This window comes from Verticillium alfalfae, genomic scaffold (genome assembly GCF_000150825.1).
Source record: "Verticillium alfalfae VaMs.102 supercont1.6 genomic scaffold, whole genome shotgun sequence".
Taxonomy (NCBI): Eukaryota; Fungi; Ascomycota; class Sordariomycetes; order Glomerellales; family Plectosphaerellaceae; genus Verticillium; species Verticillium alfalfae.
In genome coordinates this window covers 929443-941468 of record NW_003315033.1, presented here as the reverse complement: position 1 = coordinate 941468, position 12026 = coordinate 929443, and the positions used below count along the sequence as shown (strand labels likewise).

Sequence of the window (12026 nt, the reverse complement as noted above, 5' to 3'; positions counted from 1 at the left end):
CGGCTCGCGATTGTTCTGGAAAGCTGAAAGCAGAGCGCGTCTCGGCTGATGATCGCCTCCTATCGCCGTCGCTGTACTGAGAACCCTCGCTCGTAGCGCTCCGAACGCTCACCAGGTGATCGAGACCCGGCGATCGCCGTCGTATCGTGAATTGTATCTTGTTGGATTCCTAGAAGACGTGTAAGTATTAGGGGAAAACATGGCACACGGTACTACATTGATACACGTGGCATAGGCCACGGGTCTTTGCAGAGAGACTGAGGCGCGCGAAGAGAACATGAACAGCACCGGGGCTGGATATCGGATGTTGCGACGCGGATCCTCATCATGGGTTGCCAAGGTGCGGGTGGAGGTAATGCTCACATGGCTCCGGGCGGGCTACTGCCCTCGAGACGCCCTTGCTATAAACTTCAACACCATCCGTGATGGCCGTGGATGCAGTCGCGGAAGTGAACGTGGCTGGAGATACGGCGCAGTCTGGGTTTAGGTTTGGGTGTCGACCACCAGTACGTTTGTCGAGGAACAGCAACAGACGTCGAATCTACACCTGCGCAAGGGTCGCGTTGGCCGTAATGGGATGCGCGTGTACGATACGTCGTTCTCGTGCCTTGGTCACAGGGCGTCTTCACGATGGGAATCACGTCGTGCTTCACGGCATGCTAAGGTGACTGTGCTGGCCGGGAGGGGTGGTGTACATTGGCGTGTATGGAGATTTGGATGTTGAAGGATTGAAGGATTGAAGACACTCAGTGGTCTGTCCGGCCGGTGCTGGCAGTGGCACGGGCGCCGCAGCGAGAGACTAGGCCTACCTGGGTTCGCGTTCTCTTTCAGATTGATCCAGGCAGGGACCATGGACCAAGGACCAATGGATCGCACCTGGCCACAGATCAGAGAGTGGAGACGCCACCAATTGGGGCAGCAGCCACAAGGCTCCCTCCTTCCTCCTTCCTCAGTCGCCAGTCCTCAGTCCTCAGTCCGCAGTCCTCAGTCTTCAGTCCCCAGGCCCTCAGTGCCCAGGCCCTCAGTGCCCAAAGCGCAAAGAGCGCAGGCAAGGGCAAAGCGTGAAGGACGCTGACCAGGGGCGCCTAAGCGGTCCTCGAAACGAGCTCGGCGGAGCCCACCTGGTCGCATCCCAGGCTTGTTAGGTTCGGCCAGTCAGGCGGTTATCCCGGCAGTTCAGGGCATTTCAGCCTCTAGGTAAGAGGGGGGCCGCCGCAATTCGAGATTCGATGGTACTGCAGTACATCCAGGTGGCTTGTGCGTCTCCACTTCTTCCCCGGGCGAGTCTTGCACGAGTCGCGGATCCGTGCCTGGCCATCTAGTGGTAGGGTTTTCGGTTCTGCATTCTGCATCGTGCGGTCGGTACGTACCTCTTGAAAGTCTGTGCAGTGAGTCTTTCTCAACGTTGACGACTCTTCACATGACGCGACAACTCAAGTGGAAGACACCAGAAGGGCTCTCAATACGGTAGATCCGGATCTGGTGCGTTTTTTAGAGAGCAGAGTCCCTGGAATTTTCAACTTCTGTCACTTGAGCATTGCGCATCTTGCACCGGCAAGATCAAGTCACCATTATCCATCAGACAGACAGACCCTGGGACAAACATCGTACCCTGGTCCGACGACCATCCTTCATCATGAACTCGACCGAGAGCAACGCTCCTCCGGCGGCAGCCACAGATGCAGTGCTGGTGGTTTCCGAGGAAATGCCTGAGGGGGCACAGAAGGTTCAAGAATTGGATTTCGATGACCTAGATGGCGATATCACAGCCGACGATTTGTTGCGCGGCATGCGATACATGGGTTTTCAGGCAACATCTCTCGCAGACGCCATCAGGATCATCAATGACATGGTAGGATTATTTTTTGATTTTTTGGGGGGGCTCTTTGCCTTTGAGTTCATTCGCGGTCGCTGACGTAGCGACAGAGGGCGTGGAGAGACCCGGAGACGGGCGACAAAACCACCATCTTTCTGGGCTACACCTCGAACCTCATATCGTCCGGCATGAGAGGCGTCTTCCGTTGGCTCGTCAAGCACAAGCATGTCTCCGCTGTTGTGACGACCGCAGGGGGCGTTGAGGAGGATTTCATCAAGTGTCTGGGCGACACATACATGTCTTCCTTTTTCTGAATCAGGCGCGGGACTGCGGAAAAAGGGGCTGAATCGTATCGGAAACCTCGTCGTGCCGAACTCCAACTACCGCGAGTTTGAGGACTGGGTCGTGCCCATTTTCGACAAGATGCTCGAGGAACAGGAAGCCAGCAAAGGGTCCGAGGAAGAAATCAGCTGGACCCCGTCCAAGATGATCAACCGCCTCGGCAAGGAGATCAACGATGAGCGATCCGTCTATTACTGGGCCTGGAAGAACGATATTCCCGTCTTCTGCCCCGCGCTGACAGACGGTAGCCTGGGCGACATGCTTTACTTTCACACTTTCAAGACATCTCCGCAGCAGTTGAAATGCGATATTGTGGAGGACATTCGCAAGATCAACACCATCTCGGTCCGCGCCAAGCGTGCTGGCATGATCATCCTCGGCGGCGGCGTCATCAAGCATCACATTGCAAATGCCTGTCTTATGCGCAATGGCGCCGAGTCTGCCGTATACATCAATACCGGCCAGGAGTTCGACGGCAGCGATGCCGGTGCCAGGCCCGACGAGGCTGTATCCTGGGGCAAGATCAAGGTCGGCGCAGATGCTGTCAAGGTACGAAGCTCTTTTGACATGCTGTGGAAGTCGACTGACAAATGATCAGGTTTATGCAGATGCCACTCTTGTGTTCCCATTCATTGTGCGAACACATTTGCTAAGATAGAAGCCACAGATGAGACAAAAAGACTAGAGCGGGAAAACCAAACACGATAGAGCATCCACAATTTATGGCAAGCATTGCTGATCCTTGTTGACGATTTTCCGTGTCTCCCCGGTGTGTTTCTGTCTTTACATCATGCGTCTTATCTGACTGATCTGTCGTCTGCCTCCCATCTCCCATCTTTCCTCTTCCCAACTCAGCACTTGTTCCTGGCTTCGCGGTCGTCCGGTTTCTACATAGCTCCGGCTTCGGCTCGCAATCCGATCCAAACGCTCTCACCTCCTGCAGGAACCTCACATGATTTCGGGCCTCGGCTCCTGCTATCAGATTACATGCTGTCCAGGGAGGCGAAGCGTAGCTTACGGAAAACCTTCTTCGCCGCCTTGAATCAGCCGGCCATCACTGCGTTGAACGTCTTGCGACGGATCGACTCGAAGTGAGCCCCCCTGGGTCTTCTTACCCAACATGACTATTTCTTGTGCCGGTTGGGACGCCAGCTGCGTCTAGGTCTAATTCGCATGATCGCGGCAAATGAGGCAGGCACTCATGATCAGCGGCAGGACATTTTCGTTGGAAATGGTGCTCTTGAGCTTCATGAAGGTCTCTTCGCGGAGCTCCTCTGTTATTCTGGGCTTCATATTCGCTCGTCTGCCCCTTAGGGTCGTTGCCTTGCCTTTAGTCTCACTGCCACTGCCTTTCTTCAGGCGTCTCTAGCGTGGCGTCCGGTGCCCCGTATGGCGATGGTGGGAGTGAATATATGTGTGGTATTCGCTTTTTATGTCGGAGCAAGTTAGTCAGGTTTGAAGGAGGATACTGTGCATTTGCTGATGTAGCGCAGACGATGCAGTTGTGCGTGGTACCCGACCGTCCAGACTTCAGCTCGACTCATTTATTTCGCTGGTATGTGCTCTGCCTCACATGATACTCGTCTTAAGGCTGTGGTTGGGCGTCGTTGGTTGGGATGGAAAGGGCTTCGTGGAAGCAGAGCTCGGGAGGGCCGGCGGAGCAGACGGCAGGACAGGAAAGCACTAGATTAGCGACTGGATGATAACGCACTTGCCATCCGCGTTAAGAGACAGGATGAAAGGGCTGTCATTTGATGGCAGTCCTAACAACGCCCTTAGTGGTTGACGTCCATCATTCCCTTTGGTCTCGTATTCAACCCCCTCATCGCAAGCTGCCAGTGATCCGAGTCTATTCCATTCTCGGTCCGAAAGCGGTCCCATGTGCCGAAACTCTTCAAGCAGGAACAATGCTGTTGTTTCGATGGCAGATTCATCATCAATAACATTGAATGCATCATTATGGAGAACTTCGCGGCAGCTTCTGCAAGCAGCGTTGATGCCAAACACCTTGCCGTCGCGTCCGACAAGGGTATCGATATTGTAGGTCCTGGCACTTTTGCGCCCTATGCGCTGAAGCGCCTTCGTGGTCGAGAGTCGGTATAGTCCATCATCTTGACTTTTGTAGAAGATGCAGGGGTTGCTGTAAGGCGATGTCGCAGGCTGAGTGCCCGTCGACATGTTCATCAATATTTCGGCTGCCTCGATGACTGCAGCTTCTGAACTCTCTGTTACCGAGGTGACCATTTCGGCGCCAGAATCTTGCGCCTCCGTCGCAGATGTTGAAGTCGGCATCGGGATGCAGAGAACGGATGAAGCCTCAGGGATCGGTCAAGTATGGACAATATCTCGGGGAGGTAAAAGATAGCCTAGCAAGGTGTTGCAATCGATCGGATGCCATCTTCGACAGCTATTCTATGAGTTTGTGAGACAATTTTCAAAGATGTTTATATGATTCTAGCACTCCTTGCGGAGATAGCACTGAGGCAACCAAGGTTGGGTACCTTCCTTTGGCTTTCACGACATGACGAAGCCTCTTTCCACATCTGCAGACCTTGGGCACCCTTCGAAATACCACTTCAGGCAACCAGTACCAGCTATCAGCGAAAAGCTGGGGATCAGATTTAGATAGAAAGCTTGAATTTTGCAGAGCGAACTATACATTTTGCCCACAATCGAGTGTGCTGTCGAGCGTGACGTTCGCAATGAAGTATGTAGTGTCGGGATCAACGAGAGCGAGGCAAAGCATGGTTTCCCCCTCATGGATAGAAAAATGAGGTGAAACATGAGGTCAAACATCAGGGTCATTTCATTTGCATGAGTACAGTGCCTCTTACTGTAGTGTTTCTATTCAAAACCTTCAGTGACAACGTTGATGATGTTGAGGCTATCACATCCACGTGACTGTATCGATAGAATCTCAAAGCGGCGCGCTGGACGCTTGGGCCACCCACGTAGCTAGGAAACAGGCAAGCTCCCAAGCAGCGAGCGCACGACTGACAAACTTGAACCTCGTTGCGCATACAAACGATTGCACAGGACCACGTTCTCAAGCCTACAACTGCGCGTGCCCGCAGCCCGACACCATGTCGGCCATATACAACCTCGAGCCACAGCCTACGGCATCCGCGATCCTGCACACGACCCAGGGCGACCTCTCCGTCGAGCTCTGGGCGAAGCAGGCCCCCCTCACATGCCGCAACTTTCTGCAGCTCGCCCTCGACGGCTACTACGACAACACAATCTTCCATCGACTCATCCCGGGGTTCATTCTCCAGGGTGGCGACCCGACAGGCACTGGCAATGGCGGCGAGTCGATCTACGACGGCGGGGCATTCAGCGATGAGCTGGACCCTTGGCCGATGGACGAGCGACGGGGTCAGAACGCCGGCCCTACCGGCGTGTGCTTCAAGGACGAGTTCCACTCGAGGTTGAAATTCAACCGTCGAGGCCTCTTAGGCATGGCCAACGAGAGCAAACCGGACACCAATGGCAGCCAGTTCTTCTTCACGCTCGACCAGACGGAAGAACTGACGAACAAGAACACGCTGTTTGGGCGCATCATGGGTGACACGATCTACAACCTGGCCAAGATGGGCGAAGGCGAGGTCACGCCCGGCACAGATCGGCCGACCTACCCAGTCAAGATTACAAGTGTGGAGATCCTGGTCAACCCCTTCGAAGACATGGTCAAGCGGTCGCGCGTGGCAGCTCAAGCCCCGAAGACTGTCGTGGTAGAGCGCAAGAAGAAAAGGAAAGGCGGAAAACAGCTCCTCAGCTTCGGTGACGAGGAGGGCGAAGGCGAGGTTACTCCCGCGTTTAAGAAGCCCAAATTCGACACGAGAATAGTGATGGACCTGGAAGAGGAGGAACATAAGAAGACCGAGAAGAAGGGCAAGAAGACGGCCAAGTCACAGCCTCATCAGGCTGCCGCGAACCGTAAACCTGCACCGACAACCGAACTACACACATCGGACGAGGAGGACACACCACAAGCCAAGAAGGCTTCACCACCACCAAAAAGGCTTCCTGTCAAGATGGAGATTGAATCTTCTCCAGAGCCTGAGGAGAGGCCACAGAAGACAGCATTGGAGAAAGCCAACGAAGAGATTGCTGCGCTTAAGGCATCCATGAAACGGAATTTCCAGACGGAGCAGGCGCCACAAGCGAAAAAGAAATCAGCACTCGAAAATATGATTCCAGAAACCTCTGTCAGGGGCAGGAAACGAAGGACGGGGGGCACCACGGTTACGCGGGAGGACCAGGCGGCCTTGGACCTGCTGAATGCCTTCAAATCAAAACTCGACCAGGTCCCAGCAGGGAAGGAGATGACGCAAAGGCCAAAGCCGGACGAAGCCATTGACGACAAGGTCGCAAAAAGCGGCGATGATGAGGACACCGAACTCTGCGATCTTCACTTTATTGTCAATTGCCAGAGCTGCAAAGCCTGGGACAAGGCCGGCCAGGACGAGGAGAGCGACGACGAGGGTTGGATGTCACAGGCCCTCAGCTTCAAGGCGGACAAGTTGGGCAAGGATCTGAGCTACCGCAAAAAGGCCGAGGAGGAGCTCGTGGTGATCGATCCGCGGGCCAAGGCGCGGACCCTCCAGGAGGAGAAGAAAGCCGAAAGGGAAGCTCGGTCGGGCAAGACTGGCAGGGAATGGGATCAGGCAAGGAATGCCAAAATGGCCAAGGCATCTGCACTGGCGGGCCGAGGGGCCCGATAGGATGGATGGCCGCCCGCTGTAGTGATAGTGTTCGTCGCCAACACAATGATGATACCCGTGGAGTTGAGGGCTTGAGAGTGCCAACTTCATCTGAGGCTCCACCCAGCTTGAATCGAGAGACTCCACCCTAGAGGGCATTTTCTGAAGCACGGATGACGTCGTGAGGATGGGGGGTTACTGACGATGATGCTATGACGATGTGGGCCTTCCCAAGTGAATTTTTTCCCTTGCGCATTTTGTAGGATGGCCGCGCTGGCGGCCTCGAGAGCAGCTCAGGCCTCTATAGTTGATCGGTTGAGAAAGCTGTTGACTTGCTGTCAGAGCTGCAGACCCTCGTCAACGGGTTGCTGGCGATTGTTTCGTGTTTTTGTTTAGAACAATTCAATATGTAGTTATCGAGACTGCTGCTTGCGTAAAGTCCCTATCCTCAGCGTCCACAGTGGGGTAACATCCATCTCTCCCAATGCGAACCTCCGCGGCGCCCACGGCGAAGGTAGGGATGATGACATGGCCCTCCATTGTATGTCATTGGATGAAATTTCCCATGGTCGCCAAGGCCTAGTGGGAGGGACTCTGGCCCCCGGACGCTTTTACAATGTCCCACAGCGGAGGCCACGGGCGGCCACCAGCGCATGGAGCACCTAAACTGACAGTCCCGGTGCCTTTGCCCGTCTAGCGGGCGCGCCTTCACCCCATCTCACCACTTTGCCAGCCTGTGTTTCCTCCGGCGGACCAGCACAGCTCCAGTTCCTGGTGCTCATGCCACGTCACGACCGAAAACATCTTCGACAGCCTTGAGCAGTTGACACTCTGTTTCTTTGGCACAGATTCTCCAGCTGTTGGCCTTCATCTGACCGCTGCCTTAACAGCCCTTTCCTGTGCGGCACAGGCCTTTATTGGCACCCTGACAGGCGCGACACCAGAAGCTGCACTGCAACACCTCGCTGCAGCCCACCCACACCCACTGTCTTGCTGAGCAGCCATTGACCGCAGAACGGGCTGACCGACATCGTGTCGAGACCCTTCAACCCAAACTCCAGATCCAGGCATCACGCAGGCCTTTCACCTTCTCGCCGAGACATCCGTCCTTATTCTGGCGCCAACCCCTCCTGGCCCTTAGCGACTATCGCTTCAACAGGCATCTCTTGCTCGTAAGCATACGCGACACACTGTCGCGAATGCTTTGAGCAGTAAGTAGACATCTTCATCAAAGCGAACAATCTGAAGATCCTGCATGCGCAGTGTCTCACAAAAGACTACAGCAGCACGACACAATCTGCTCTCTACAGACGTGACGCAGGAAACACATAGACGATTATTAGACGAGACGTCATCGACCAAGTGCTGGATCGACGAATCTCCCCCCACGACTTTCTGCAAGAACTTCGGCGACACATCCTGCCCGCGGCGCAACGCATTTTTTCCTTCCACGACCACACGACAAGACTAGCAACGAAGAGAAGGTTGTGGCATTTCGCAGGTCGATCATCGTCCGCCCGCAACCCCCGCAAGACACCGACGAGGCTTCGAGGCACTCCGCGGTACCCGCCTGCGCGTCTGCCAGTGAGGCTGCAGGCTTCAACCAGGCTGCGCACCAGTACCCACGAAATCGCCGCGTTCCTGGTCAACCTCACATCGCTTTCCGAGACGTACATCGACAGCTTCATGTACAATTCCATGTCTCCATCGAACCCTCGAAAACGCCCTGCACCTGGTACCGCTCCGTCCATCCCCGTCCCTCCGATGGCGAACCAATTCCCGAGTCCGACACCCAACGATTTGATGAGGTGGCATAACAGCGCAGATGCCGGCGGCTTTGTCGACGGCACGGCGCAGGGCGTGAACTCGTATGGCATGATGCCCCCCCAGTCGCAGCAGCCGTCATCGCAGCAATCACAACAGCCCTACGGTCAGCATCCGACCCCTGGTCCCAACAATGCTCTCGCACGGCGGCAGATGAACCGGGCACTGGTTCCCACCGCCCAGCGCGGCAACTTTGACCCAAACGCCGACCCGTGGGGCTATGCGACTGACGACTCCTCTTCGCTAATCCAGCAACCGGGCAATGGCGCCATGAACGAGCAGGATAGCATTGAGGCGCTTGAAGAGGCTGCCCAAAAGGCAAAGCGCGAGTCGCAATCCAAGAGGAAACAAATTCCACCCTTTGTCCAGAAGCTCAGCAGGTGAGATTTTGCCTTCCAGCCCGTTTCTCTAAACCATGTCGCTGACTTGACGCAGTTTCCTCGATGAGGAGAAGAACGTCGACCTGATCAGATGGTCTGACAAGGGCGATTCGTTCATCGTTCTCGATGAGGACGAATTCGCCAAGACGCTGATACCCGAGCTTTTCAAACACAACAATTATGCATCTTTTGTGCGGCAGCTCAACATGTACGGTTTTCACAAACGAGTCGGTCTGTCGGACAACTCGATGCGCGCGAGTGAGCGCAAAAACAAGAGTCCGAGCGAGTACTCAAACCCGTACTTTCGACGAGGCCACCCTAATCTGCTATGGCTGATCAACAAGCCCAAGAATGGCGGAGGCAAGGGCGGCAACAAGAAGGCGAAGGCACCAGAAGGCGAAGTAGAGAGCGAGGAAGAGGTGGGCTTTGACGAGAACTTGCCCTCGGGTCTGAACATCCCGGCTGCCGCGCAAACCACGCGAGCCCTGCCGCAGAGCAACATGCCACTGGAGAAGAAGGAAATGGCCATGATTCGGGAAGAGCTGGCCAAGGTTCGAGATCAGCAAAAGATCATCCTCGGCGCCATCAACCGCATACAGCGAGAAAATGGGAATCTATATCAGCAGGCAGCCGTCTTCCAGGAGCAGCACGACCGCCATCAGAACTCGATCAACGCCATCCTTAATTTCCTTGCCAATGTCTTTAGGAAGACGCTGGAAGACCAGAACGGCTCACAGAACGTCAACGAGCTGCTCGCGAGCATCATCCCTGGGTCCATGAACGGCACGATGCCCCAGGGCAGCGTCGTGGACTTGGGCGATTTCGTGCAGGCGCAGACCAACGGCCCGAGCGGCATGGCCGCCCCGAAGCGGGCGAGGGGTCTACTGCCACCAATCCCTAACAGCAACGCCGGCCGCGCCAGCACCGTCTCCTCGACGCCGTCAGCGGCCCCGACACCGCAGACGTTTGGCCACCACAACCCTGAGCCTGGCTCGGTTACGGAGCTGTTTGATACTCCCGACAACACCAACTCTCCCGATTACCTAGCGCAGGAGCTCAAGTCAAACCCCCACGAAAGCATGATGAAGATCATCCAAGACACCAACGCCAACAACAATACGACAGGAGTTGACCTTCCTGACGTTGTCGCCAACACGCCCACGACAATGACCAACGACCAACGCCAGCAAATGCTCAATAACATGATGGCGCAAACTTCCGAGCAACCGTCAAGCGGCATCCCCGCCGCCGCCGGCCCCAACGCATCCACCCCCTCCTTCCCCACTGCCAACATAACCGACTCGGCCTCCAAGGCCACCGCGCCCGATTTCTCCCTGTCTCCTGTCATGGGATCCAACCCGCAACCGCCGAGCCTCAGCAGCATCAATTACAACAGCGAAGAACTGGACGCCCTGCGTCGCATGTCACAGGACAACACGGACAAGATCCATCACCTGCAGAGCATGCTCGGCCCCTTGAGCCCTTCGGGCCGCATACCGGGTCTCGATGAGTCGGACAACACGAACAACTATTTCGATAACGGTGCCATCGATGCCGGCCTCGACTTGGACCAGTACCTCGACTCGGACGCCTTCAATGACACGGGACCCTTCTCTGGCCTCGACTTCAACGCCGCCAACGCCCCCGAATTCGACTTTAGCCTGCTCGACGCCAACAATGCCGCGGCCGCCGGCACCAGCGCTCCCGGCACCGGCTCAGGCCTCACGCCCGGCGCCGCGGGCCGCGTCCATGACGTGGGCAGCACGGGCCATAACACGCCCAGCCCGGCGGGCACGGAGGAGATTCCGCGGGACGAGCTGGCTGGGTACGACGGCAGCCCGCGGGACCTGAAGCGACGGCGCGTGGATTGAGGCACGTGAACGGCGGCAGGCTCTTTTTTTTTTTTTTTTGTTTTTCCCCCGACGGTGGCAGCTAAAAATGGGGAACAAAAAAGGCGAGAGGCAAAGACCAAGAGGTGATGGGCGGCGACATGGTGTTTTCTGGTTCTTCTTTCCAACGTGTTTTTTTCTGTTTCCTTTTTCGCTGGGTTGCGGACTCGGTTGAGACAAGATATCCCCTGGTGGTGTTTTTTTTCCCCCGCCCAAAGGCTTTCTGTTCTTCCTTTGTGGGAGGAATGGGACAGAGGAACGAGGCGGGCGGGCGGGTTTGGACGGACGGGCTGGTGAGTTGACGGCAAAGAAGAAAAACATGGCGTGGTTCGCTGGAAAATGATGGTCATGGCATTGGGAGCCCGGGGCGGCAGGATGGCTCGGCTCGACTTGTCTTGCTTCTCTCTTTCCGTAGCAAATTTTGTCCACGTTGACGAATATGGACTTGACTCGGGCTACACGTCGTGATTTCCCTGCATAGTGCTTGCTGCCGTGCTTGGAAAAGGACAAACCTGGCCTCTCGACATGCTTCCGAGTCAAAAACATGCACACTTCTCACACCATCTTCTTCGTAACCTAAAAGCCACCACATAGTCTCTTGAGCGACATGCATCCTATCAAAGACTACAGGCATGTGTGAGTTGTTGATCTTAAGAAATACCCGCTACGGCTGAACGTAAAAGCTGACCACGCCGTTCTCATGAAGACGCCAGGTCACGCCTTTCACCATAAACTCAACAGCCCATCATCCAGGTTGTAGAAAAACTCATCCTGATGCGAGTTCAAACTTCTCTTCCCGCGCGATCTCTTCGGCTTCTGCATTCCGAGTAATCGTACAAAGTCATTCTTCGCCACGTAAAAAAAAAAAAAGTAAGGAAAACAAGCTAAATCTTCTGGACCCTTCATTCGCATTTTGTAATGAACCCATGACGGACTTTTGTCCGTCCGATTTGTAATGAACCAAGTTGAACGCCAGTCTAAGGAGATGAGAAACAGGGAGAGAATCGGTGTCGTACATCCAGGATGACACGAGGCCTGGACCGCAGTGAAAACAAGTGTAAAGGGGGGATAG

The 12026-nt window shown here is 55.4% G+C and overlaps 3 protein-coding genes across 3 annotated transcripts; all 3 read left to right on the top strand.

Annotated features, from left to right (window-relative positions):
- Window positions 1-1636: 1636 nt before the first annotated feature.
- Window positions 1637-3253, top strand: VDBG_05377 (deoxyhypusine synthase; the record flags this gene model as incomplete). The annotated part of the gene is made up of 3 exons (XM_003004218.1): window positions 1637-1852; window positions 2069-2707; window positions 3014-3253. 3 exons carry the CDS (start codon window positions 1637-1639, stop codon window positions 3251-3253), a joined length of 1095 nt encoding a protein of 364 aa, XP_003004264.1.
- A 1937-nt stretch (window positions 3254-5190) lies between these two features.
- Window positions 5191-6882, top strand: VDBG_05376 (peptidyl-prolyl isomerase CWC27; the record flags this gene model as incomplete). The annotated part of the gene is made up of 1 exon (XM_003004217.1): window positions 5191-6882. One exon carries the CDS (start codon window positions 5242-5244, stop codon window positions 6880-6882), a length of 1641 nt encoding a protein of 546 aa, XP_003004263.1.
- A 1743-nt stretch (window positions 6883-8625) lies between these two features.
- VDBG_05375 (heat shock factor protein) lies at window positions 8626-10936 on the top strand (the record flags this gene model as incomplete). The annotated part of the gene is made up of 2 exons (XM_003004216.1): window positions 8626-9065; window positions 9121-10936. 2 exons carry the CDS (start codon window positions 8626-8628, stop codon window positions 10934-10936), a joined length of 2256 nt encoding a protein of 751 aa, XP_003004262.1.
- Window positions 10937-12026: the final 1090 nt, after the last annotated feature.